Raw genomic sequence first — 27,689 nt, forward strand, 5'->3', positions numbered from 1 at the left:
CGATGAACTAGAGCTTTGAGAAAGATGAGGAAGAAGATTCTGGGAAGCATATGAACACAACTGAGGCTGGACAGCTGCAGCACTGTGCAGGCAAATGTCCAGTGAGAGCATGACGACAGCTTTTCACAGCAGAGGGAGAATATTCAGCCGGTAACAGCCTTATTCAGGCTCTTGCAGCATATATTGTGCAATTTTTGCACCATCCTGTGAACGTACACAATTTTAAGAGAACAGGGAGGTTTCCTGTCATTAATCATGACTAACATCAAGCTAATGATAATGAAATGTGATTGTGATGTGCTAAAGGTCAATATTCATGCAGAATATGTGCATAGAAAGCCACTAAAGCCATTGTGTCTGCCCGGATAACAGGGTAGTCAGTGTCAAGCTTGTGATTGTTATTTAAGATTTCGCAGAGTTCTCTCTGCTTGCGAGAGAGTGTTTGGCTAATACTCTTTCCTCAGCAGGGATTATTTTTTTTGGCACTGAGCGCATGGCCCATGATTCAGTGCTGCATGGGCTCAGGCCCCTGGAGAAGCGTTAAATGCACATTCAAGGAATATGCAGATGCAAAAGACAGTGGCAGACGGAGAAAGAGAGAAACGTTTGCAATCTCTCACCTATAGCCTGAAGTGTCCTGCATTATATAACTCTTTCCCTGGATTTTTTTCTATGATATTCAATGATCCGTGATGATAGTACACTGTAAAACCGAACAGTGAAATTAATTCAATGAAATGAGTTTGTTTCACTCAAATAGTTATGAAAGTTCATTGTACTTAATAGAAAAAAGTTCTGTGAACTCAAAATTTGATTGTACTAAGCTGAAATTAATATGATTGAGTTGAGTTGCAGCAGATTTCTAATTCCCAGCATGCTTTGCATCAGACTGTATAAGGAAAATAAATCTTGAGATGAAGTGTTATTTTGTGTGTTTTTGCACAAGATTAACATAGGGAGACATAAGTTAGTGTTTACTGTTGTGTTATGTTGGGATTCACATGACAGTTTTAGGGTTACCATTGGTGAATAGTAGAGCCTGTGGTTAGGTTGAGGATGGGCTGCAAAACTTTTAAGACCATATTTATACTGTATGTTGTTTGTCATTATATACTTGCATGTATAATCAGTCTCTTTGATAGTTATAATAGCATGTGTTATTTGCTATCTAACATTTAACCAAGATCTGAATGTGATGTTTATGTAAATGAACTGTATGTAAATGTTTTGAGGTAATAAGTAAATCTAAAATCATGGACCACAAAAGTTATTTAGAAGAATGTCAAAATCTAAAGGCACATGACTCTCTATTCAAAGTATTCACAATACTGTATATTCATGATGCCTTTGGTGACTACAATTATATTACAATTACAATATTGCAATGATTTTTTTTTATTCAGTTCCCTAAAGACTGACATTATACTTATTGTTTCCTCCATGTGTTCCAAGGATGGGAGTGTTAATAAAAGCAATTTTTATATTTAAGTAACAAAAATACCAATTGCCAGGCTCTAGAGCTTGTAATTTTGATTCATTTCACGTCAATCAGTACAAATCGTCCATTTCAGTGAATTAATTCAAAACTCAATCGATTTCAAAAATTTGTTTTTATTGCCACCCAAAAAATGTTTACAGAAGTCTTCATGTGACACTTTACATATTATGAATAAAAATCTTTTGATTATTCTTTTGATTATTTCGAGAGAGAAAAAAAATGTGGAAAACATGGCTAGATTTGTTTTTACTTGATTTTCATTGTTTTTTTTTACTAAATTTACATAAAAAGAATCAAATTGCTACATTGGATATTTAATTGAAATGTTGATTCCTCTGATTGAAGAAAACACAGTTTTAAGGTATAAGATATAAAATATATGTAATTGTTGAGTAGTAGACAGGAAAGTAGTGGTCAATAAATTCACTTAGCCTTGCTTTATACAGAAAAGGAAAAATGTTTTTTCCACAAGTTTGGAATAAGGCAAACTAGACAGCATTTAAATTTTGGTGAAAAAATCCCTTGAAATTTGTCACAATAAAGACACTGGGCCCTATTTCAACGATCTAAGGCTGACCACACACTTGAAGATTTTAAGCCTGATTTTAAGCCTGATTTGCATCCCCGAACAATCGAGTGTGGGGGCGATTCGAGGCTTGTCTCAAATGATTTTTTGTCCAAAAAATCCTCTATTGTGTGGTGTCATTACGCTTATTTAACTGCTCCCGATTGAGATGGAGCATCCCTAATCTCAAATCGTAAATATCAAACACGCAAATATCATCTAATGTTTGCGTTCAGAGGATTACAATGCAAAAAACTGGTTGAAACTGTCATTATGTCTGTGGTCTCCCTCAGTTTTAAAATCGGTTAAGATTTGTAAATCGTCTAGTGTTTCCCAGGCTTAAGCGCATGGTCTGAAGCACATGGCGCAGGTGCACTTAGGGCATGTCCGAATCCACTTTTGCTAGTTTAACGACGGAAAAAATGGTTGGCGCGTCAGGCGTGTGGTCCAAAAGGGTTGTAGTTTCTTAATGAGTCATGGGTGTGTTTTGGGCGTAACGTGCAATAAACCAATCAGAGTGTCATCTCCCATTCCCTTTAAAAGCCAGGTGCGCTTGCACCATGGCAGATTGCTATTTACATGGCGGAATATAGACACCCTCAACCTGACAAGTCAGTTTAAATACATGTGTGTGAAATTTTATTTCATTCGCCATCACTGCAAATAGATAATCCTTTTGTTTTTAATATTTGGCATGTTTGTGTGCTGCTACATGTCCCTGTGTGTGTAACAAGCAGAGTGTACGCGAGTTGTGCAGCCACCTATAGGCACATATTACTAACGCGCCCTTTAAATAAAAAAAAATAAAAAATACTGCGCCATTGACTTTGTACCAGGTTTTTGTTGGTCAATGCTGCAGTCGTTTTCAGTCAACAATGCGCCTGAATACACCTCGTTATCAGACCAGCATGCCCATGGACAAACAGATGGCCGCGAATGCATTTGATATTTAAACAACATGGACGCTTGTGTCACACGTGGTGTCGCATTGCGCCGGGTGTATGATAGGGCCCGTTGAATTGAATTCCAAGATGAAAAACTGTTTTGTATGCTTTTAAATAGTATAAATCAGTGTTATGCAGTCTACAGGAATTGATCTCAGTTGGCACATTTATTTGCCTATTATGCAAATCTCTAGGTAATATTTCACCTTTCATTTGGTTGTGTTTGAAACCAAGACCTCTCCATCTCTTTACATTTGAAAGTGAAGAACGCCCACCTGCCACACTTATGCCATAGTGTATTGATACATGAAATGAGAGGAATTTCAAAAAGTGCTTGTCTAAACAGGTTCATTTTGAACCCACATAACAGATACTTTACAGTGTGGGAACGAAGTTGAAGATCCTGTTTGTAAAATGCCTGTAGCAGAACAACCCTTGGATTTGAACAGCCACATTAATTAGTCAATTGGATTGCTTTTCAAGTAACAATAGACAACCAATAGCACTGCAGAATTTAGTTCAAACTAAACCAACACACATACCTGTAGTTTTCAAATAAGCCTGATGGGCTTGATTAGCTGGTTCAGGTATGTTTAAGGTTTGAAGCTAAACTCTGCAGGGCTGAGTTTCCACAGTGTCCATTATTATTCAGTGTTTTACACATCATAGACAGTTTAGACATTAACAGATATGTTGACTTGTTTACTCAGAGTATTTGTGTAAGCCTTTAGCTAACGTTATGCAGGACGCTCACTTCTAGGGAGTAGAAACTGTGCGGAACATATTTCTTCTGCTGAGGACTGATGAACAGAAAGCTTCAGAAATACTTTCATAATCTTTTCTAGCTTTATGCTACAATTCTTAAATTTAGCTGATCTCAGATCTCTTTTGTTTGAGGCTGGGTTCACATTGGGCTTCTTGTGAATAACAAACTTAACATTTGTAAACTAGACACCTTCAATCCTATCTCATTGGACTCCATGGTTAGTCTTTGCAAAAATCATTGGCTTGTAGCTGCAGATCAGGTCGAACAACTTTTTTTTTTACAACCCAGAAATCTTAATAGCTTAGCTCCCTAATTATTATGTTGAAAAATAGTTAGTCTAAAGGCTTTGTGGTTTGCTCATCTAATGTGTTGCAGATTTGTGTTCTAGTAGAATAAAAGCTCAAATACATTGTTCTTGTAGTGACTCAAATCTTCCATGCCCCTGGCCATGCCTTGGAAGCTCGTCTGCATACATCAGTCAACCAATGAGGAAAACGTGCCCAGACACATCTTTCCATGTTGATCAGCATCTTAATGGACATTACAGATTCATTTACAAGACCTGAACCCATGGGATCTCAGTGTTAACTTGGCCACATTCAATAAGCATCTGGCTGTGCTGTTTCATCAGTTATGTTCTGCCCTCCTAATCAAACAATAAGCAATATGGAATGCTTATTGTTTGCAACAAAACTGTTTTCAACATTGATAAGAAATGTTTCTTGAGCAGCAAATCAGCATATTAGAATGATTTCTGAAGGATCATGTGACACTGAAGACTTGAGTAATGACGCTGAAAATTCAGCTTTGATCACAGGTATAAATTACATTTTAAAATATATTCAAACAGAAAACAGAACTTATAAGTTGTAATACTATATTTCATAATATTACTATACAGTATTTTGCAGAGGACTTAAGTCTTTTATATAATTGTTCTGTAAATCCTGAAGCAAACAACTTAAGGAAGTACAGACACCAAGCCTTCAAATTTATCACTGAATTATCGTTGACACAGTAGTCTTGCAGTACAGTAATGGTTAATGTTCAACATGCCTCTGAAAAAAGGGATTAAGTATAACTGGATATAAAATGACCCTGGTTACAGTCATGGTGTTTCCCTTGTCCAAACATCAAGTCATTTCCTGCAACTACCAGTAAAGCAGCAACTTTTAAAACCACAAGCCGGCTAAAGAAATTGGAGAAAAAGTGCCTCCTTCTGGACATAAAGAAAATAGAAAGAAATCATGAAGAGTTTTTAAAAAAAACAGAAAAAAAAAAAAACAGTTTGCAATGGCTGCATCATGAAGATTTTATTAATTTTTACCTATACAAAAATTTATTTTCAGAAATAAAGGCAAAAATATATTTAAGAGAAATGATGACTTCTCTTTTATGGCGTACAGACAGGCTGAACACACCAATATCCAAAGTCACTTGTTTGGTCTCCAAAACTGGAGAAACAGAGTGATTTCACACTGAAAAAACGGTACTTCAAGCATGTCATCACCACATGTATTCTGGGAAAAGTGAAATTTCAGTTGTCCTCTAGAGGGAGCCTTCTGCCACTCTCCTGAAAAGTGTCTGTCTCTGTTGAGAGGTCATGTTCTCACATGTCTCCAGAAGATTGGCCACTATCAGCGTCTGCTGAACGGTCTTTGCTTTCACCCACACTCTGCCATTCATTCCAACAACCATCTCAAAGGGGAAAATCTTCTCCAGGTCCTTCACTATTTCACTCTGAGGAGCCAGAAGTCTGATGAAAAGAAGAACACCACATTTTTTATTTTACCTTACATTAAATCAAAATTGAAAATTTGTGTTGTATATAAGGAGTACTGCAGTGCCCTCATAATCTTAAATAAATGTATCTTCCCCTCTCTCTTGCAGCGACTTCTCTGATGATGTATTTACTGTTGCGAGCGTGGGACAACCTGTCACTCACATGACATCACAGCAATTCCCCATGGACAAAATCAAGTCCTGTCCTACATTTTTTCCTTTTCGAGAAGCCGCTTCACTCAGATATACATCACAATAGGGAAGAAAATACTATCGCAACTTCCAAGTTTAAGTAAGCTAAACTTAGTTGGAAGTGTATAGATAACAAAGCTATATTACATGGACAAATCACAAACCTGCGCACTAGTCCCAGAGACACTTTAAAGAGCAGCCCATCAGCTCCGAAAACCCCCATCCCGTTGGCCCTGCCACAGCTGTCTATACACACCAGCTCGGGTTCCATATCCTTGTTTGCAATTGTGAACTGGCCGTATACCAGATCTCCAACCTGCAGAACAAAGTCACAATATGTGTGTACAATCATAATGCAATGTAAACAGAGCAAAATATTAATTAAAGTTGGATATAAGTGTGTTTTAATGAGCGGGTACCTGCACATTAGGCCTGTTCCTCTTGGTAGCTCCCTCAAATGCAAGGTATGAAAGAGATGCTTGCTCACTTCCTCCAACGTCCACTTTAAAGATATCTCCAGACTTGGAAGTCACAATGCCGATCACACTTTCACCCTTGGCTGGTACATACTGGAAGAAATAAGGATCAGCCTTGTTATGTACAAACCTGATGACAGATGACTAAAACTGAATATCTGGCTCTACAATAGTTAGTGTGACAGTTTAATTGTGGCCAAATAAATGTATTTTTATTTATATATACATTTAGAAAAGTACCAAAACTAAGTATGACCATTTTCTGAATGTTAAGCACATTTTGATCATTTGTTGGGGGGAAAAAACAGAATGACCATGACCATTGGGCATTTGAGGGAAAAAAAGAGAAAGATTACAAAATGTCTTAAAGCAGAACAAACCTTAGCCAACTTAAAATGATAAGTGCAAATAAACCCTAGGGTCAGTGGTGTGAGTCCAGTTCCTCACCCGTCTCTGCTGAGAGTCTATCCAGTACAGATTTGGCTGTTTATGGCGCAAAATGCCACTTTTACAAACTTGAACTTCCTCTCCATTTCTCCGGAGCCCTGGACCGCATATTATCTTTTCGGTTTTGATAATACAGTCTCCTCCAGATTCAGGCATTCTGAATGAGAACACATCTCCGGGTAAAAGTACTTCACCAATTTTCTCTTTGAAACGAGCATGTACGGTGTCCATTGCAAAAAAGCAACGTGACGGCCCCGTATTTGTGTACTTCCGGCATCGAGAAAATCTTTTTCCAAAATAAAAGTTTATAAACATTAAATACGATTAAATAATCCATCAAACCAGGGAAAAACAAAATAAATAAAACTAATTAACTAACTAACTAACTAACTAAATAAATAATACAAAAAAATATCTAATATATAACGATGTATATGCACAAAACCAGGATTTTACTAATGGATTCAAATTGAATGGATACGTTTTATAGTTTTGACCTAGTCCTATCGCCTGTCTTTACTACATTTTCCTACAAAACGTTATGAGAACAGTTCACTCGTCTCTCAGCAAACTAAAAGGAAATATTGTCCTGATGAAACAAGTTTGGGGGAAATATATATTTAGTTTTATTCCAGTTCAGATATATTGATAATTCAAAATGGTGTAAAAAGTAAAGGTAACAGCCGACCACGACTCAATAGACTTTGAAAACCATTTGGCGGGCGTGCACGAGACCAACGGAAATGCGTCAAGCCAAGGGGACTTTTGTTGTACTATTCCCGTTATGGCGGAGCACACAGAGGCAGAAGGCATTGGCCTGGCCGCTAACAGGTGCGGATTTTGCATTATATTTCATACACCGTTGTTGACACAAACTACCAGTTATACTTAGTCTTAATTTTCCCTTAATAGTACACTGAGTAGTGTTTCCCAGTTGGCTAATTTGAATCTTTTTAAGCCTCGTTTGGCCTGTTGGTTCGTGGACAATGAAACCAGCGTAACAACATACGACTGAATGTTCTTATATCGTTATGTTTTGAATTTTTATTGCACTTCAGGTTACAGGACGTGGTTTAAGATATAAATGCATTATATGAAGTCTATTATGTCCGTTTAGGAAGGTTTGATGTATGGTATGGTACGTAAGAATGAGTTTTATAACTGTTGTTTTGCTTTTTAACGTCTGTCTGCAGCAGCCGTTGTGTACTGTACAGATATTATTTATTAAAGTTTATTTTCGCTCCATCAGCATGGCTCAGCAGCCAGCACTGCGTTTCCCTGCCACTGCGCCTCCTCCTGCCGCCAACCCCTCCACCCGCAGGCAGCCTTTACTGAGCACCCCTGTGCCTCCCTTTGCTATGATGAGGGGTCCTCCACCCGCTGCCCGACCGCCCTTCGGACGGATTCCCTTTGACCCCAGTGTGCCCCCTCCCATGGGTGCCCCACCTTTACAAGTATGAATAATATATCAGATATCGATTATTATGTAATTCCTCAGCTTTGTGTAAACTGGAAAGAGTAGGCCTGGGTAATGGGAAGGTTTCGCTGACATCTATGTCTTTCACTTTAAGAGACCCCCGTTTATGCCTCCGCCCGGAGGATCCATGCCACCTCCACCTGGCATGATTTTCCCTCCAGGAATACCGCCGACAGCCTCTCCTGCTCCAACTTCTGCTCCTCCTTCCCTGCCATCTACAGAAGAGATCTGGGTGGAGAATAAGAGTTCAGAAGGAAAGGTATAGCTTCTCATTCTTAATGGACTGAAAGACACTGTTGATTCCCAAAAGCAAGGTGGCTTGTGTTAGATTCACTTCATATGGAGAGTTCTAATCTTGCTATTTCTTGTTGTAAATGTTTTGAGATGTGAGGATTTGTTTAAGAGAGCAAAATTTGTTCTGACAACATTAGATTTGGATTATAGTTATATCCTAAACACTACCATTCTGAGGTATGGGGTCAGAAAGATATTTTAAATGTTTTCAAGGCTTTAAAATAACTTTTTTCTATTTTAATGTATTTCAAAATATAATTTATTCCATTGATGTCAAAGCTGAATTCAGCAGCCGTTACTCCAGTCTTCAGTGTCGCATGATCTTTCTGAAATTATTGTAATATGCTAAATTTGTGCTCAAGAAACATTTAATTGATTAATATCAATGTTGAAAACAGTTCAAAATGAATAGAAAGTTCAAAAGAACAGCATTCAATTTAAGTAGATTTTTTTTGTAACATTAAATGCCTTTACTTGCTGAAAAAAAATCTTTAAAAAAATCTCACTGACCCAAAACTTTTGAATATTAGTGTGTATATATATATATATATATATATATATATATATATAATATGTGAAATATTTTTTTATATAAATATGCTTAAAGGGTTAGTTCACCCACAAATGAAAATTATCCCATAATTTACTCACCCTCAAGCCAGCCTTTCTTTTTTATTCAAACACAATCTGTGTTATATTAAAAAATATTCTGGCTCTTCCCAGCTTTATAATGGGAGTGAACAATAACCAAGATTTTGAAGCCCCAAAAAGCACATCCATCCATCATAAAACTAATCCATATGGCTCCAGGGGGTTAATAAAGGCCTTCTGAAGTGAAGTGATGCATTTTTGTAAGAAAAATATACATATTTATAACTTAATAAACTAGAATCACCAATAGTTGTACTTGCATAAGAAATGAATGTATAATCAATTGGATATTGCATAATAGATTTTTGGAGTTCATGATGCCTTGTATTTTCCCAGCCAAATTGCAAAACGCAATGCACTGTTGCATTGTTAGTCTCTTCGCTTGATGCAGTTAGATGATAGTATAAATAAATACTTTGTTACTTTCTTTACAGTGCACACAGTTTGATCTAAAGTCCTCTTCTGCAATCTGTCTATGTAGATTCATGACGTCTAAAACATCCAGGTAATAAAATGTTCAAACAAACTCTTTATTAAGTCACTGGACTACATAAAAACAAATTGACAAGACGTTTCGGTGTTCATCCAAACATAATCCTCAGTTGTAAAAACACAGGAAGTAACTCTGGCAAATATGCACCTGCTACAATCACATGATCATCGCACAAGTAGAAGTCACATGACTTAACTTAACCACATATAGTATGATTTCCAGAGTAGATGGTATTCCTCTCCGCTTGTGGTGGTGCCCCTTCTCCTCCTGAGGTGGAGCACACTGACCTGTCCATACAGCGCCGTGGCTTTGTTTCTAAGACATGTTTCTTCTGCATGCTTTTATTCTCTATTCAGGTGTATTATTACAATGCACGTACAAGGGAGTCATCCTGGACAAAGCCTGAAGGCGTGAAGGTGATCCAGCAGGCAGAGCTGGGACCAATGATGCTGAGCCAGGCAGCGGCGGTGGCGGCAGCAGCGGCAGCAGCCGGTGGAAGTTCCAATGGGCCCGGTCCATCTGTCAGCATCTCGGCTGCAGTTAACAGCACTACAGCCACACACACCTCCCAGAGCCTCTCCACATCCATGAGCTCCACCTCTTCTCCCAGCATCACAGCAGCCTCACCTCTCCTCCCAACACCTGTATCAGGTAAATGTCATTCCAGTAAACTTCTAAAGCCCAAAGTATACTGTTGTTTTTACAAGTAAGTCAGTGTATGCTTACAGTGCACGTAACAGGGATAAAACTTCCTAGAGCGCATGTGTCAAGCTATGTTCACGTTCGACATACACCGTGTCCTAACCAGACAAGACACCACGACATGCAGTCAGTTGTAACCATAACCCCCAGTACTAATATTTAGCTCAGCAATTGTTTATTTGTTTTGATATCAGAAGTAAATCAAGTGTTATCATTCTGTACCCAATTGTTTGCACTGTAGCCCCTGATGTAGTGGAGATGCCGTCAGTTGTAACCACAACCCACAGTGCCATGGCAACCCCAATAGCAGCTGTCAATCCGCCAACGGTTACGGTTGCCATGACTACAGGACCACCACCTCTGCCAGTGGCATTGCCCCATACTGTGCCACAGCCCGCGGCTCCAATGCCAGGATTCCCTCCTGTCATGGTGCCACCCTTCAGAGTGCCCCTGCCTGCCATGCCCATTCCATTGCCCGGTAGGTCTGACCTTTGGACTTGTTGAATCAGTCGTACCCTGTTAAAGGGATAGTTCACCCTAAAATGAAAATTAAGGGTATGTTTACACAACAATGATGTACTAAAAATGGAAAAGTTTTTCCTTTGCTTTTTTCGCGTACGGACAACAATATTGTCAAAACGATCCCCATTCACACGGATCTTCGAAAACTATTAAAAATGCTGTATTACTCATGCCAGGCCAGTAGTTGGCGATGTCACTTTGTCAAGAAACACTTCGCGCCTATAGACTGAACACATAATACGCATGATGTCAGCAATTTCACATATTCGTGTTTTTGTAGTTTACACGAAGTAACTGTATCGTTTTCAAAAACTTGCACATTGAAACCTTTTTTCAAAAGTTTACGTTTTCAGGCCCCCAAAACTCATGTTTTCATGTAAATGAACGGCCAAAACGCAGTTTAAAACAGTGTCGTGTAAATGGCCCCTTTGTCATTTACTCACCCTGGTGTTTTAAAAAAAGATGCAAAATTATCACAGAATTATCTCATGCGATACATGCCATATATTCCAAGTGTTCTGGGGATATACGATAGGGTTTGGCAGAAAACAAAACGAAATTTTATGTATTATTTAACAAATAAAATCATACCTTTGGTCTTCTGTGCACGGCTACACGACGTGCGGGTTGGTGAGACTCTTTTAGCTCCGTCTCGCCCAGAAAAAGCGCACAAGTTGTGAGAAATCAAGGCTAAGAAAAAAGTTTTTTTTAAAAATTCTCCTTTTGTGGTCTATAAAAGACAAAAGGGCATACAGTATTAGAACAACACCAGGGAGAGTAAATGATGACTTTCATTTTAGGGTGAACTATCCCTTTAAGAATTCTTCAGCTTTAGTATGTTCTGAATCCAACTGCCTTTCTCTCCTCTGTTCCTTGTCTTTCTGTCTTTTTCTTACTATCCAGAGCATGTCTGTAGTTTGACAGGAACCTGTAGAGTTGAAAAGATGACCTTGTTTTTCCTGTCTGCTTATTGGATGACAGTTAACTAACATCTTTAATGAAGCCGTATGACGTAGAAGATGATTCCTCAAAGCAAAGCAAGCTCTGTTATAATAAATATATAATAATAATAAGTGATAAATGCAGTCTTAACTACTGCATTAATGTCAGAAGTGTACTGCATTAGTGTTGCAGAAATGATGTTCAGTGTTCTATAGATGGCAGTAATCCGCTATTTTCATGTGCAGTTGTTGCCAAGCAACATAGGCTGACGTTATTGCCTAAATTCAGTTAAATATAGATCAATTAGCAATTTAAGATAATACTGTAGTATTTTCATCATAAATGATCTAGCATTTATTCTCCTGACACCTGGAAGCAGTAGATGACGTATGTTTGTGTTTTTTCCAACACTCTGTGCTTGCTTATACGCTCTTTCAGGTGTAGCAATGATGCAGATAGTCAGCTGTCCCTATGTAAAGACTATCTCTCCTACCAAAAACGGTAATTCCTTCCCCGTTATGGCATGTTAGTAACTGTTGTGCATCTCTATGCTTTCTTTCAATGTAATTATTTCAGATTAGAGGCCCCTGTTTGTTACAAATGAGACATTCTGTTAACAACATCATGCCACTTTTATGACTTGTTTTTGACTTAACATTTTACATAGTTGGAGTAGATCAGTTTTTTTCCCTTTGAAAACATTTAACAGTTAAAGTTGAGTTGTAGGCAGTAACATAGATAATAAATTGCCATAGAAATTCAGATAAAATAGTGTTTTGATTTGTTGTAAATGTGTTCCTACCTTGTGTCCCTTTTTTCTTTGATAGATTTAATGTGATATTGTGGTGGTATTGTCTTTGCATGCCTTATTCTCATATTTAATGTAATGTTTCATTTTTTTTTGTTATTTTGTGCAGTAATCATCCAACACATAAATCATCCAACACATATTGTATAATGGCTAAATAATCTTTTTTTCAATTCTGTCATGCCCTTTTTTTTCTTTTTCTTTTTTTTTTTTTTTTACTTTTTCTCCCCCCATATGTTGTTAATACCACTATGCAAAATCATTTTTCTGTCAATCTGATTTAGAGGAGCTACATGTCTTGAACTGATTCTGATTTTGTGTATGTTATATCAAGGTATGCTCCATGGCATGGCACCACCTTTAGTACCCATGATGCCCCCTCAAATGGCGATGGCCGGGCCCTCAGGACTGCCTGGACCTCTGAGCACATCCGAATGGACTGAGTTCAAAACCCCAGAGGGAAAGTCCTATTACTACAATAAACACACACAGGAGACTACCTGGGACAAACCAGAAGAACTCAAAGAAACAGGTTAGAGAATGGGACAAAGGCTGCATTTACACTTCAAGTTTTAACACAGATCTGATCTTTTGATCATATCTGACTTTTTTTGTTTTTGGTTTTGGTTCTGTCTGTTTATATTCATTTAAGACATGACTTGTGTCCAATATTGGTGTTTACATTAATCTCCGACCAAACTAGAATGATTCCATTGGTGATCGATTGTAGTGACACGGTTGACCCTCTGATAATGAATGTACTTATATAAAAAGGTGTTTTTTTTACTTTAAATCCCAATATGTAAATATCACACTTATACCTTGATCACTAAAAGGTGTCATTGATGTTTGCAGTGGACAATTTGACTGAATGGATAAAAATAACAGTAGTTTTTGGTAATTATTTTATTTATGGGTTGGTAGATCTAGAATTCTGAAGTGAGATACAGATTAAAGTTACTTGAAGTCCAGATATTGGATATGTATCTGATTTAAAACCAGATTTGGAAGTGGCTCTGAAAGGATGTGGAAAAATCGGATCTCACATGGATTTCTGTGTTTGCATGTGTGCAACAATATCCAATCTTTGTCAGATATGAGTAAAAAATAGGAGTTTTTGTGCAAGTGTAAATGCATCCAAAACCATGAGGCAATCACCCTTGGTGTGACTTGAAAAAAAAAAAATAAATAATGCTATTGACATTTTCTTTTTAAAATCTTTTTGTTTTAAAGAAACGTTTTGTGCTAGCACTGTTAAAGCACCTGTTAAATATGGGGTTGAAGATCAGTGCTGAAATGCCTTAGCTAGCAAATATCATTTAAACACAATAGTTATAGTCTGTTTTCTTGAATAAAGCCTTCTGAGTCTTTTATGAGATTTGACAATTGCTTATCTCCATGTTCCCATAACAGAAAAAGAGAGTGAGAAGACCAAGGATGCAGCTATTGACATGATTGATGCTGAAATTATGGACATGGAAGATGGAAGCCCAAAAATCGACCCACCAAAAGAGCAGAAGGAGGTTGGTAACATGCCTAGTTTTCTAAATTGTTTTGTATAAACGAGATTCTGACATCATCTGTGTATTACTCTTAGGAGCTGAAAGACGAGGAGATGACAGAGGAACAGAAGGCAGCGAAAAAAGCAAAGCCCGTTGCAACAACACCCATTCCTGGCACGCCATGGTAGGCAACCACTTATGCCTGTTTACTCAAAACAGATTTACTTGATTCACACAAATCAGATCAACAATATTAAATTTGCAAAGGTTTTATTATTTGTAAATCACCCTCAAAAGTAGTTCACGAACAGTCAAATGCCAAATGATATAGTTGGAGCTCTTGAATGTTGGCTTTTTGTATTTGATTGACCTGTACCCAATGCTTATGTGCCAGGTGTGTGGTGTGGACCGGCGACGAGCGGGTGTTCTATTATAACCCCACCACACGTCTGTCCATGTGGGAGCGACCGGAGGAGCTGGTGGGACGGGTTGATGTAGATAAAGCTATTCAGGAACCTCCGCACAAAAGAGGCCTGGACAACAGCCACAAAATGGGTAAAAGTCTTCTCCATAGAAATACATGTGTACATATCTCTCCTATCAAGTTTTTGCATTTTGCATTCATAGAACAGATTATTCATGAATTTATTAGCAAACATCTATAGAGAATTAAAAGAACACTGTATCTAAACCAAGTTTCCAGTATCCAGCATTTTTTTTTCTTTTGGTTCCGTCTGTTTACATTCAAGACACGACTTGTGCAGCAAGTAATTGACAAAATAAGTCAATAAGAACAAATTTGATATTTAATATTTTGCACAAGTGAGATATTACACTGCAAGTCTTAATGCACAGATCCGATCTTTTGACCATATCCGTTTTTTTTGGCCAGTGTGTTTACATTAAATTTAGACGCGACTGGTGTCCGATATCTGTGTTTCCATTAATTCCCGCCCAAAATGATTGTCATTGATAGCTTTGCATGCACATGGTAGACCCTCGGGTTTTGAATGGCCGTGCTATTAAAATTATTTAAATATTTCACGTCGGGTGGTCACGATTACCTGCCAGAATAAATAAGTTAACAGCTGTCAGTGTCATGGATGTTTTGCAGCATGAATTCTGACTGAGCGAATATAGACTGGAAAATAAAGATAATTTGCGTTTGTTATTTTATCTACAGTCGTTAAATCTAGAATTCTGAAGGGAAATAAAGTAGCAGGTAAGATTACATTTATTTGAATGAATGATAAAGAGAGAGCGAGCGAAGGAGAGAGCGCACACGAGAGAGTAGCCTACCCAGTGAAGTTTTGGTTTATTAAAATAAAAATTTTTAAAAAAACACACGGCGGTCTCTTTTAAATTAACCGGGCAGAGGTTGAAATTCAGCTGCTGAATGTGCGTGCGTGCGTGCAATTTCTTTCAAGGAAAAAATAGACATATAAAGTTTGTACCTCAATAATAAAGCTGCGAATTTTTAGTGCGAGTGCATACAGACACGTCTGATTCATAATACAACATTAAAGCTACCCTTTAGTAAGCAAACGTGTCGCCCTTGCCTTGTGGTGGCTTGGAATTCCAGTGGGAATCAGATATGTGTGTTTAGACGTGCATGTCCAGAGATCGGATATGTATCTGATTTAAAACCACATTTGGAAGTGGCTCAGATCGGATGCGAAAAAATCGGATCTCGTGCAGATTTTTGTGTTTACACGTGTGCAACTAATTCCGATCTGTGTCAGATGTAAGCAAAAAATCAGATTTTTTTGTGCCAGTGTAAACAGCCTCTGTGTCTATTGTACACCATTGCAGTCTAAAGTGGGGAACTGCTGTCTGCATGTCAGCTGTGAGCATGAAGCATTCTATATCCATGTCTGACTCATTCAACAGCTTGTTAATAGCTGTCTAAACCTTCTGTTGCATGTTCGCGTGTTTCCTTTGACACAGTGTTGGCTAAAGAAGAACAGGAGTTCGCTGTTGCAGAAGACACACCTGAGGATGAACCCAGTAAGGCCAAGAAACGAAAGTGAGAATCTTTTCTGTATTTTATTCTCTGCTTGATTAAAATCATGCACAATGAGACCAGGGCCCTACCATGATGCTAGATGAACTAATTCAGGGTTTGTTGAAGTTGACAACCAAACCCGTTCAGTCAGGCTTTGTTGGTACCATGACACTTGTTTATATTACATATTATCTGTATACATTTATGTTCATTAAAAGTAAATGCTTAAAAGATTAGTTGACTTTAAAATGAAAATTACCCCAAGCTTTACTCACCCTCAAGCCATCCTATGTGTTTGACTTTCTTCTTTCTGTTGAACAGAGTTATATTAATAAATATCCTGACGCATCCAAGCTATATATTGGCAATGAACGGGACCAACGAATATGAAGCTCAAGAAAGTGCATCCATCCATTATAAACGTACTCCACATGGCTTCGGGGGGGTTAATAAAGGCCTTCCGTATTCAACTTATGAAAAAAGCATAACTGATGTTGTGTCAGTTACTCTTTTTTTTTTCGTAAGTTGAATACGGAAGGCCTAGGACGTAGCATAAACGTTTTGAACTGTGAGAGGCGTTACATTTTCTTTGTAAGTTGAATACTCATCTCTAAAATCCAGACAGTTTTGTATTTAAAAATCTTTTACTATGTAGTGACCTTTATTTTGGAGCTAGAGAAACTGGTGGAGTGACTTTTATGGCAGAGATGTCACTTTGCTCACAGCTCATCCAATTTTGCTGGTTCAATTTTGGTTTGAAAATTTTTACTCAGAACATAACCAGCAGGTTAATGGTGGAGCGTGAATTACTATGGCAATGAACACCGCTTAAAAGCCAAGCCACTTTCATGGTGCCTAAAACCCAGGGTTGGCACAAACTAAACTGAAACATACCTGGCTATCCACCTAAACCTGCTTCATGGTATAGGCCCCAGGAACTTGTTTCAAGAAAGTAAACTGGGTTGGTTTTGACTTTGTGTTGACTTTAAGGTTAAACATCAGAGGAAATTGCATACTTAGTCTCCCAGCACTTAAAGGCAGTGCACATCAAGTCAGATACAAATTAAATGAATATAAAATATTCAAAACCATTTTTTTTTCACATCAGAACTGTCAGATGCCAAATTGTCGTCATTTTCTAAAAAAAAAATGTGGATACCAGAATATATCTCAACAATTTAAAAAAATTGTCTAGTCTCTAACAAAGACAGCAGATTATTATGATATTATTGACTCAGCGTGAAGGAGGTCTCGTGCATGTTTTTCATGTCGAAAATTCAGGCTTGATTTGAATAGGCCTGTTTATGCTCAGACGCATGTCTTCTGGCTGATTAGTTGTTTTGTGTTTTAGGATAGAGGAGAAGAAGGAGGTCGACTCAGAAAAGGAGGCAGCCATGGAGGCTGAGCTAAAGGCAGCACGTGAGAGAGCCGTGGTACCTCAGGAAGCTCGGATGAGTCAGTTTAAAGACATGCTGCTTGAGCGAGGGGTAAGACATATTTACAATTTAATTATACAAGCACATTAATGCTGCCTTCATGTGCTATCGGAAATGTGATAATTCCCACTTCTGAAGTCGTGATTACGTGATTCGAAATGGGAGGGTGTTCATGTGCAGTTTTTACCTAGGAAACTCGTATTTACAATAATTTTGAGACACGTGAAGGCAGTATAAGTAATATATACACTCCAGTTCAAAGGTTTGTGGTCAGTAAGACTTTTTTTTTTTTTTTTTTTAAAGAAATGGATATTTGATATGCATTACATTGATCAAAAGTGACAGTAAAGACATTTATAATGCTACACATAAAAGCTGTTCTTTGTACTGTAGCTGTTCTATATATATATATATATATATATATATATAATATAATATAATATAATATTCTGTTTTTACTATATTTTCTTTAATTTTTTCAAATAAATGCAGCCTTAGTGAGCATAAGAGACTCCTTTCAAAAACATTAAAAAAAAAAACTTACCAACCCCAAACTTTTGAGAAAGTGTTTTTTTTTTTTTTTTTTTTTTTTTTAATAAGTATAACATGAATCATGTGAAATCATTCTGCTCTTAACAACGCTTACAAGGCAGAACTTTATTTACTCCTCAAATATTATATTTAGGGCTTTTTCTAAACTCACTTTTAAATCCAGTTTTATTTAAACACAAACTGTTTAGCTAATGCCTGAGATATTTCATAACGAAATGGCGGAGAGATTTGGCTGGGCGCGATTCACGCAGTGTGGTTTATATATTTATTTTCTGGTCTGAAAGGTTAAACCCATCATTTGTTTTAAGCTTTGGTCCTCATTAAAATACTCACCTGACATTTTCTGGTGATCAGAGAAGCACTGATCAGTGGAGTCTCACATCTCCCCCCCCCTTGGCAACAGATTTGATGTTTCTACTATGAAATATGGATAAACGCATATGTCGTTTATGTAATAGAGATCCCTTCAAGTCTGTAGTAGAGAGCTATCTGCCCTTTGCCACACCGTCCTATGCCAAAGATGAAAGGCACATTTGCAGTCAAAGGGTCTCATCATCAAGGCAAGACCCCTTCCCCCTCTTCTCCTCCTCATCCTCGGACCCCCACGTGTCTGAGAGGTGCCGTACAGCAGCATATAGTCATCACTCCAATAGATGAGCTGCCTGTTCACCCCCCATCTAATTACACCTCTCTCATTGCGCCAATTAGCATGGTGGGAAAAGAAAGGGATGGAGGCTGAGAGAAGGAAGCTGAGGACCACCTGTTGGGTTTGTGTCATTCATTAGGGATGGTGGGATGGAGGATGAAAAGCAGTGGGCTCACACACCCTGACTCCAGCGCAACAGGAGGGGGACACACTCAGAGGGGCTCACCTACTGAACGCTCTCTTCTTGTTATAATGGCCCTAATTAAGAGGAAGGGGGGTTGAAATGGCTCTGTGACTTTTTTTTTCTCCATCTCTCAACACTTTTCAGGTCTCTGCATTCTCTACCTGGGATAAGGAGCTTCATAAGATTGTATTTGATCCACGTTATCTACTGCTCAATCCCAAAGAGAGGAAACAGGTACACACTCCACTGTATTTAGCCACTACCATATCCACAATTTGAAAACAGGTTCATATCAGTCTCCAAGTGTATTGCACATTTGCCCACTCATCTCATGCCACTGTCCTTTCTGCAGGTGTTCGATCAGTATGTGAAGACGCGTGCTGAGGAGGAGAGGAAAGAGAAAAAGAATAAAATCATGCAGGTCAAAGATGACTTTAGGAAAATGATGGAGGAAGCTAAACTTGGGGTCAGGTAAACAGTATACCATCAGGAAAACCTAATTTGCCAATGTTGTTAATATTGTTGTGCACTTTTGTGTTTTTTTTTTTTTTTTTTTTTTTTTTTCTTCTGATAAAGACCTTAAATTGGAACCAAGAAGGTTTTATAATTTAAAATGTTGGGGTTTGCGTGGCATCTTAAAAATGTGCAGTGCAATGGGCATCTGTCTGCATGCTCACATAGACAAACAATTACAAAATAGCATAGGCAGAATACAAGAACATGTCCTATGTGTTCAAGTTGTTTGTTTTATTTAACGTTTTTGTCTGCCATAATATAATGTTTTTGAATTAATCACAATTATTTACATCGACTAATAAATCTGTTGAAACATTTGGGTTGGTAAGTTTTGTTTTTTTAATGGGTTTTTTTTTATGTTGTTGAAAATGTCTTATGCTCAAGGCTGCATCTATTTGATCCAAAACAGTAAAAACAGTAATATTTTGAAAATATTGCAATTTAATTTTTCTATTGAAATCATTCTAATATGGTGATTTGGTGCTTAGGAAACCTTTCTCATCATTTTTGAAGACAGTTCAAAAATATTAAAGAAAACTTAAAGGATTAGTTCACTTTCAATTGAAAATTACCCCAAGGTTTACTCACCCTCAAGCCATCCTAGGTGTATATGACTTTCTTTTTTCTGATGAACACAATCGGAGATATATTAATAAATATCCTGACGAGCTTTATAATGGCAGTGAGCAGGATCAACGAGTATGAGCTGAAGAAAGTGCCTCCATCCACATCCATCCTTCATAAACATACTCCACACGGCTCCGGGGGGTTAATAAAGGCCTTCTGAAGCGAAGCGATGCATTTGTTAAAAAACAAAAAACAAAAAAATCCTTATTTAACAAGTTAGGAAGTAAAATATCTAGCTTCCGCCAGACCACCTTCCGTATTCTACTTACGAAGAAAGTGTAAAACTCTCGCAGTTCAAAAAGCTTACGCTATGTCCTACACCTTCCCTATTCAATTTACGGCAAACGCTTAACTGACGCAATGGCAGATCCGTTTTTTTCGTAGCTTGAATACGGAAGGTGGTCTGGCATTGCAATGTATGTACATATGCAAAATACATAACATAACAAGGACCACTTTTTTTTCTCTTCACAGAACAACGTTCAGTGAATTCGCTGCCAAACATGCCAGGGATTCACGCTTTAAGGCTGTTGAAAAGATGAAAGACAGAGAAACCATTTTTACAGAATTTATGACAGCCTTCAGAAAGAAGGAGAAAGAGAACTCTAAGAACCGTGGGGAGAAGGTGAGGAGCTAAAGTTAATACACAACTGTTACATTATTTTACTGAAAGATGTCAGTCTCATTAAACATTCAGAAGTGGGCCTTGTTATTTAACTGACATTTAATACAATAGAAACAAGTGCTCAATGGGTACACAAAGAAAAACCAGGACCACCTACCAAAACATTACACTTTGAATATCTCTTGGTAACTTTTTAAAACACACTGCATGTTCACAGATGAATACACTCGTAGGCTGGGACTAAGAGACTGCAAGTGTCTGTTAGTTGTTCATGAGCTGTAATCTGCCCTGGCGATTGGTCTGAACACTCGGTGTCTCTGTGGCTAGGGTTAAGTGCAGAAAGTCTGGGCTGATTGCCTTTGGCAGCTAAAGGTCAGCCATCAAACATTAATGCCAGTGAAATGTCACCTGTGTGGGGGGGCCATAGGTTAGGAGGGAGTGTTCACCAGGTGGGGTTCACCAGAGGATGCCCATCTAATTCTGTGATTATCAAACTATATTAACAATAGCCGCGTTTCCACCGAAATTACCCGGAACAATTTGTCCCAGGATCTTTTTCTCTCCCCCAGACCTGTTAAGATTAGGCAAATTAGTCCGGTGACATAGGACTGCACGCGACTTTCCAGTGTCTGCTGGATTTCGCCCTCCACATATCTTATTAAAGCCTGAACCTCATCGTAGGTCCATCTGTCTTATTTTTTAAACTCCATATTTGATTCAAATAGCAAACAACTCCTACTGCACACATTGCAACAGACTTTTTAAAATGGTGGTTGAAGCTGCGTGGAGTCAGCCAATCAAAATGCTGCATGAACTCAACCAATTGGCATGTTCAGCGCCCAAGTTCCACCCCCAAAAGTTCCCGAACTTTGAAAAAGCTTTGTGAACAGGGACTTCCTTGGGGGAAATTTTTACCTGGAACTTCATTTAGACCCTGTTCCCTGCAGTTGAAACACATCGAGTACCACCCCAAAATTCCTAGTTCCTGGGGAAAGTTTCTGCGGTGGAAACGCGACTAATGAGCAGATGTCATTTTAGTCACATTTTTGAGCTACTGCAGTTGCCCGTGGCAGCAGTGACTCATTAATCACTGGCCTTGGATATGTAAAGGTATGATTCAGAAGTACTGAAAATGTCTCAGTCTCCAACAAAATATTACACAAGTAATGCAAGTAATCCTTTAATGGTTCAGTTGTGGTGGGTGATAAGTTGTCATCCTATATGGGATTTAAGCCACAATCCTTTTGCCTACCAGCCTAGATCTACACAGGCCATAATCAAACCTGCATGTCTGCACACTTATGTCCATTACCCGCTATGTCATAATGGGCTAAAATCAGGCCACCATAGTATACTTTTGTTGGGGTTTGTTGGGCTTGGAGTAATTTTGAAAAAATAACCTATTAATCAAGCGGCTTTTAAAAATCATATATAGTTATTTGGTGGCAATAGTACAATGGTAATAGGTCATGGATTGTCTTATTTGGGATTTTAAAAACTGCAAAACTACCAAAACCTTATCTCTTGAAATTGAACCACTATAGCCCCCCAATATACTTTTAGTGAAATCAAAGAATAAATTGATGTGATTTTGGTGCTCTGGGGCTCCACCTTCTTTGACATGGAAATCTTCTTCGGTTCATTTCTTCTGTTCAGTCCGTTGAGGTCAGATGCAAGTAAAAACATGAACACTTGAGAACACACTGGCGTAGCACATATTTACATATTCATCTCAATGCTGCTCACAGCAGCATGGGCGACGTCGGGATGTTGGTAAACATACCTCTGCCCAGGTATTTCAAACTTCTTTTTACCAGCAAGCAAAGAACAAAAAAGAACTCCGCCTTAAGCCCCATTACCTTATACATGTTTCTATGGTTTTCTTTAAGGTCAAGCAAGACTTTTTTGAGCTCCTGACAGATTACCATGTGGATGGTCAGCAGCGCTGGAGCAAAGTGAAGGAAAAGATGGAGACTGACCCTCGCTACAAGGCTGTGGAAACCTCTGCAGTTCGAGAGGAACTCTTTAAGAACTACGTGGAGCGTCTTGCCAAGGTTAGAGAAGCTGCTTCACTTTATACCATGCTTGATGCCAGCCCAGCCCTGTTATTTTGTAGACAATAAGTGAGAACTACCATTCAGAAATGCATGAAAATATAGGGCTTTAGATCATAAGTACTTTTACAGAATGGATAAAAAGACATTTGTAATGACAATCATGTACTGGCAACTCAATACTCTTCATTTCACTTCACAACATTTAATTTATAAGCATTTACTTTGTGTCTGGCGATGAATGTAATTTCTTCTGTTGTGGATTTTTTCTGATCATTGATCTTGATTCTCCCCTAGAATCCAAACTCTGAGAAAGAGAAAGAGTTAGAGAAACAGGCCCGGATAGAGGCCAGTCTGAGGGAAAGAGAGCGGATGGTGCAGAGATTCCGCTCTGAGCAAACCAAAGAAATTGACCGTGAGAGAGAGCAACACAAGAGGGAGGAGGCCGTCCAGCATTTTAAAGCACTCATGTCTGATATGGTAATAAAGTGTTCAAGTATGGCTTAATGTCATGATGCCAGATTGAATATCTCATACAATAATATGGAAAATTGAAGCTGGAAAATTTTCACTAGTGGCTGTGTAAAGTTATATCAAGCGTATTTACACTGTATATGGTATATTTATTTTTTTATTACATTATCAGCAACTTAATTTATTGTGGGATTTAAGTTAGATTTAGAATCCCAGATTTCTATTGTGGTCTTACATTTTTAGATCCCACTGTATAGATTTTATTTGTCTAACATTTGATTATTTTTATTTATATATACATTGTCTTGTGAAAGTATTCAAACCTCTTCATTTTTTCACATTTTATGTTGCTGCCTTATGTGAAACTACTTTAAATTACTTTTTTTAACATCAATCTACACTCCATACACCATAATGACAAAGCAAAAAAACAGATCTGTGACAACTTTGCAGATTTATTAAAAATGAAAAACTAAAATAAGTACATTGCATGAGTATTCAAACCCTTAACTCAGTACTTATAGCACCTTTTACAGCCTCAAGTCTTTTTGGGTATGATGTGACACATCTGCATTTGGCGATACTCTGCCATTGTTCTCCCCAGATCCTCTCAAGCTTTTTCAGGTTGGATGGGGACTGTCAATGGACAGCCATTTTCAGGTTTCTTCAGAGATGTTCAATTGGGTTCAAGCCCAGGCTCTGGCTGGGCCACTCAAGGACATTCACATAGTTGTCCATAAGCCACTCTTGCATTTTCTTAGCTGTGTGCTTAGGGTCATTGTCCTGTTGGAAGGTGAATTTTCTGCCCAGTCTGAGGTTCTGAGTGCTCCAGACTAGGTTTTCATTAAGGCTAACTCTATATTTTGCTGCATTGAGCTTTCCTTCTACTCTGAAGGGTCCCCTAGTCCCTGCTGCTGAAAAACAGCCCCACAGCATGATGCTGTTACCACCACACTTTACAGTTGGGATGGTATTGTGCAGCCGATGAGCAGTGTCTGGTTTCCTTCATACATGATGCTTGAAACTGAGGTTCATCAGACCAGAGAACATTGTTTCTCACAGTCCGAGAGAGTCCTTTAGGTGCTTTTTTGCGAATTCCAAGTGAATTTTCATGTGTCTGAGGAGAGGCCTTAGTTTGGCCACTCTGCCATAAGGCACAGATCGGTGGAGTGTTGCAGTGATGTTTGTCCTTCTTTAAATTTCTCCCATCTCCATATATGTTGATGAAGCTAAACCAGAGTGACCATCAGCTTCTTGGTCAACACTCAAACCAAGGCCTTCTCCATCGATTGCCAAGTTTGGCCAGGAGGCCAGCTGTAGGAAGAATCCTGGTTGTTCCAAACTTCTTTAATTAAGGATTATGGAGGCTACATGCTTCTGTGAACCTTCAGTACAGCAGAATTTTTTTTTTTTTTTAGTCTTCCCCAGATCTGTGTCTTAACACAATCCTGTCTCTGAGCTCTACAGGCAGTTCCTTTGACCTCATGGCTTGGTTTTTGCTCTTCCGTAAACTGGCGTCGCGTCAGTTACACTTTTTCCGTAAGTTGAATAGGGAAGGCGTAGGATGTAGCGTAAGCTTTTTGAACTGCTAGAGTTTTACACTTTATTCGTAAGTAGAATATGGAAGGCGGTCTGGCAGAAGCTAGATATTTTATTTCATAACTTGTTAAATATGGATTTTTTTTTTTTTTTTTTTTACACAAATGCATCGCTTTGCTTCAGTAGGCCTTTATTAACCCCCCGGAGACCTGTGGAACATGTTTATGATGGATGGATGTGGACGGAGCCACTTTCTTCAGCTCATACTCATTTGGTAACGCTTACTGCCATTTATAAAGCTCGGATGCGTCAGGATATTTATTAATATTTCTCTGATTGTGTTCATCAGAAAAAAGAAAGTCATATACACCTAGGATGGCTTGAGGGTGAGTATAGCTTGGGGTAATTTTCATTTGAAAGTGAACTAATCCTTTAAAGTAGTTTAACAAGGCAGCAACATCAAATTTGGGGTTTGAAAAAATTAAGGGGTTTGAATACTTTTGCAAGCCACTGTATTTGTAAGTAATATGATAGAGTGGTTAAAACATCACCATTATTTATATATAATCTTAAATCTAATATCATAAATTGTCATTGAAAATTGTATGCTGCATTTGACAGGTAAAGACACCTGATGCTACCTGGTCAGAGACGCGTCGTACCCTGAGGAAGGATCACCGCTGGGAGTCATCCTCATTGTTGGAGAGGGATGAGAAAGAGAGGCTCTTCAACGAACACATCGAGGCCCTTGCAAAGAAGAAAAAGGAGCAATTTCGCCAACTTCTGGATGAGACAACCTCGGTACACAGTGCCCTGACACCATGTCTTGGGTCACATGTCTAACTCAGTTTGTACTCAGTTAATCTGTTGTATTCAGCCTACTCAACTGACTCATTTCTTCATCTACATCAGATCACTTTGATGACTTCATGGAAGGAAGTGAAGAAGCTCATTAAAGAAGATCCGAGATGCATCAAGTTTTCAAGCAGTGACAGAGTAAGGCCTGTCTTTGCCTCTTGAACTATTTGAAATTGTTGTACTCCTTTTGTCAAAAAGTCTTTATGATAAGTCTATATAGTTATGCCTTTACAGTAAGTCTACATAGTAAGTCTCTGTACCTGCTGCTCACCTTTTCACCATAGAAAAGACAGAGGGAGTTTGGTGATTACATCAAAGACAAGTACATTGCAGCCAAAGCAGACTTCAGAACTCTTCTGAAAGAGACCAAGTTCATCACCTACAAGTAAGAAGCTCTGATCTATCTGTATATGATTATGAAATTCTGGGTCATATCTAGGAATCATTAAATAATTCTATCCTATAAAAATCCAATGATTTTTTTTTTTTTTTTATGTAATAGAAAACAGTTAATGTTCATAATATTTCATCTTACAATAATGCCAATACTATTGTAATTTAATAAATAGAACGTTTTTTCATTTTCTGAAGAAAGTGTAGGTCAAAATTTAAAAGAAGTTGCCTGCCCAAAGGCGTGCTACTTAATGTTAAGGTGTTGTGGAAGTATTTTAGCAGGGAGCTATGCAGTTGCTAGGGTTTTATGAGTGGCTGCTTGGTGTTTATTTATTAGCCTAGGCCAAAAGAGCCCACCTGCAAATCTATGATATGCATCTATCGAATTTTTTTTCCCCACCAGTTTTACCACCCATTAGGTAAAACCGTAAGTCTAAAGTCTGGTTACAAAAGTAATAGCACAATCTCCTCAACAAGTTGAATGATTTGAGTTAGGTCTTAAAATGTAATTTTAATTTTGTGTCTTCAGATCACGAAAGTTGATGCAGGAGTCAGAGCAGCACTTGTCAGACATTGAGAAGATCTTGCAAAAGGATAAAAGGTACCTGGTTCTGGACTGTATGTCAGAAGAGAGGCACAAACTCCTCATGGGATACGTGGAGGAACTGGATCGCAGGGGACCACCTCCTCCTCCCACTGCCTTTGAACCTGCTCGACGCTCCACTAAATGATACCATACACACCTCCCCAGATATTCCCACATCTTGGGGCCACACTACCAATGCTCACATCATAGACTCTCAGAAACATAAAGATAAGTCACTCCAGTCCAAAGGTTCTACTTTTCAAACCTTTGAAAGTGAATGGTACAGAACCACTTGCCCCTAGCTCATGCCATAAAGAACATAATGGGTTAATGACCAATCAAATCAGCTGAGTATAAGACACGGAATAAGTATTTGGACCAACTGGAAGTTTTTTTTTTTGTTTTTGTTTGTGATGCATTTCCAGGTCATCCCCATAACAGGTCAGTGTTTTCATGTCCTTATCTTGTGTTACACACACTTTGTCCGTCCAGTCTAAAGGGTTAAATCCACGTTAGATGCTAAATGGTGATTGTAGAGAATCTATCTTGTGTTTGGGTAACCGTCCTGAACGTCTACTGGAGGTATCACCACCTGGTGCCTGTCTGCCCTTTTTTTTTTTTTCTTCCAGCCACCTTCTGCGGTCTCAAATCACAAACATCAATTCTGTTTCACGTGTCACACCTTTTGCTCCAAACTGTTTAGAAACTGTGATTTGTTGAAATTGGGAGATCCTCCCAGTTTTGTGAACATTTTTTGGTGACATTAGTCACCCACAGGGATATTCAAGAATTATGAAAGCCTCTCTGTGTATATGTCATTTTAACTGACTGTTGGGTTAACATGTAAGATGTTTCTAGATGATGAATATGTATGGATAATGTGTATTAGTTTGTTTACAATGTGTTATGACTGACCGTATGAGCACTGGCAGTTGGCCATGTCAACTGGTCTTACGGTTTAATTTAATTGTTCAGATGTTTCTTAAAAAGATATTGTTTTTCGGACTTGCTTTATGTACAGCTGAAGTTGAATAAAAGCAACCCATTTTTTTAACTTCTGTGACTGGATTTTACATTTTGTGGGTGTGTTTGCACGAATATGTGTAGAACATCTCATAGCAGACCACAAAAAG

The 27,689-nt window shown here is 38.3% G+C and overlaps 2 protein-coding genes across 4 annotated transcripts; one reads left to right on the plus strand and one right to left on the minus strand.

The window, feature by feature from the left end:
- Nucleotides 1-5,071: 5,071 nt before the first annotated feature.
- exosc3 (exosome component 3) lies at nucleotides 5,072-6,949 on the minus strand. Its single transcript, XM_051859638.1, has 4 exons — nucleotides 6,671-6,949; nucleotides 6,167-6,316; nucleotides 5,912-6,063; nucleotides 5,072-5,529 (listed from the first exon to the last, which is right to left on the minus strand). Exons 1-4 carry the CDS (start codon nucleotides 6,899-6,901, stop codon nucleotides 5,322-5,324), a joined length of 741 nt encoding a protein of 246 aa, XP_051715598.1. The 5' UTR covers nucleotides 6,902-6,949; the 3' UTR covers nucleotides 5,072-5,321.
- Nucleotides 6,950-7,355: 406 nt separating this feature from the next.
- On the plus strand, nucleotides 7,356-27,610 carry tcerg1a (transcription elongation regulator 1a (CA150)). 3 transcript variants are annotated; one of them, XM_051859630.1, is made up of 21 exons: nucleotides 7,356-7,501; nucleotides 7,920-8,124; nucleotides 8,242-8,406; nucleotides 9,942-10,236; nucleotides 10,529-10,765; nucleotides 12,190-12,252; nucleotides 12,894-13,091; nucleotides 13,973-14,082; nucleotides 14,157-14,245; nucleotides 14,456-14,616; nucleotides 16,009-16,087; nucleotides 17,418-17,553; nucleotides 19,029-19,118; nucleotides 19,237-19,355; nucleotides 20,502-20,652; nucleotides 22,542-22,706; nucleotides 23,004-23,186; nucleotides 25,341-25,520; nucleotides 25,632-25,715; nucleotides 25,862-25,962; nucleotides 26,500-27,610. In XM_051859630.1, exons 1-21 carry the CDS (start codon nucleotides 7,455-7,457, stop codon nucleotides 26,699-26,701), a joined length of 3,060 nt encoding a protein of 1,019 aa, XP_051715590.1. In that variant the 5' UTR covers nucleotides 7,356-7,454; the 3' UTR covers nucleotides 26,702-27,610. The 3 variants fall into 3 exon arrangements, with proteins under 3 accessions (XP_051715590.1, XP_051715591.1, XP_051715592.1); XM_051859631.1 differs by lacking the exon at nucleotides 12,190-12,252; XM_051859632.1 differs by lacking the exons at nucleotides 7,356-7,501; nucleotides 7,920-8,124 and adding an exon at nucleotides 9,527-9,597 and having other exon boundaries at nucleotides 8,271-8,406.
- Nucleotides 27,611-27,689: the final 79 nt, after the last annotated feature.

Source organism: Ctenopharyngodon idella, chromosome 14, assembly GCF_019924925.1.
Source record: "Ctenopharyngodon idella isolate HZGC_01 chromosome 14, HZGC01, whole genome shotgun sequence".
Lineage (NCBI taxonomy): Eukaryota > Metazoa > Chordata > Actinopteri > Cypriniformes > Xenocyprididae > Ctenopharyngodon > Ctenopharyngodon idella.

Coding starts and splice junctions, on each gene's coding strand:
- tcerg1a (XM_051859630.1), top strand. CDS start 7,455: ATGGCGGAGCACACAGAGGCAGAAGGCATTGGCCTGGCCGCTAACAG. Junction 14,246..14,455: donor CCCATTCCTGGCACGCCATG/GTAGGCAACCAC, acceptor CTTATGTGCCAG/GTGTGTGGTGTGGACCGGCG. Junction 25,716..25,861: donor AGTTTTCAAGCAGTGACAGA/GTAAGGCCTGTC, acceptor TTTTCACCATAG/AAAAGACAGAGGGAGTTTGG.
- exosc3 (XM_051859638.1), bottom strand. CDS start 6,901: ATGGACACCGTACATGCTCGTTTCAAAGAGAAAATTGGTGAAGTACTT. Junction 6,317..6,670: donor TAGACTCTCAGCAGAGACGG/GTGAGGAACTGG, acceptor TATTTCTTCCAG/TATGTACCAGCCAAGGGTGA. Junction 6,064..6,166: donor GGAACAGGCCTAATGTGCAG/GTACCCGCTCAT, acceptor TTTGTTCTGCAG/GTTGGAGATCTGGTATACGG.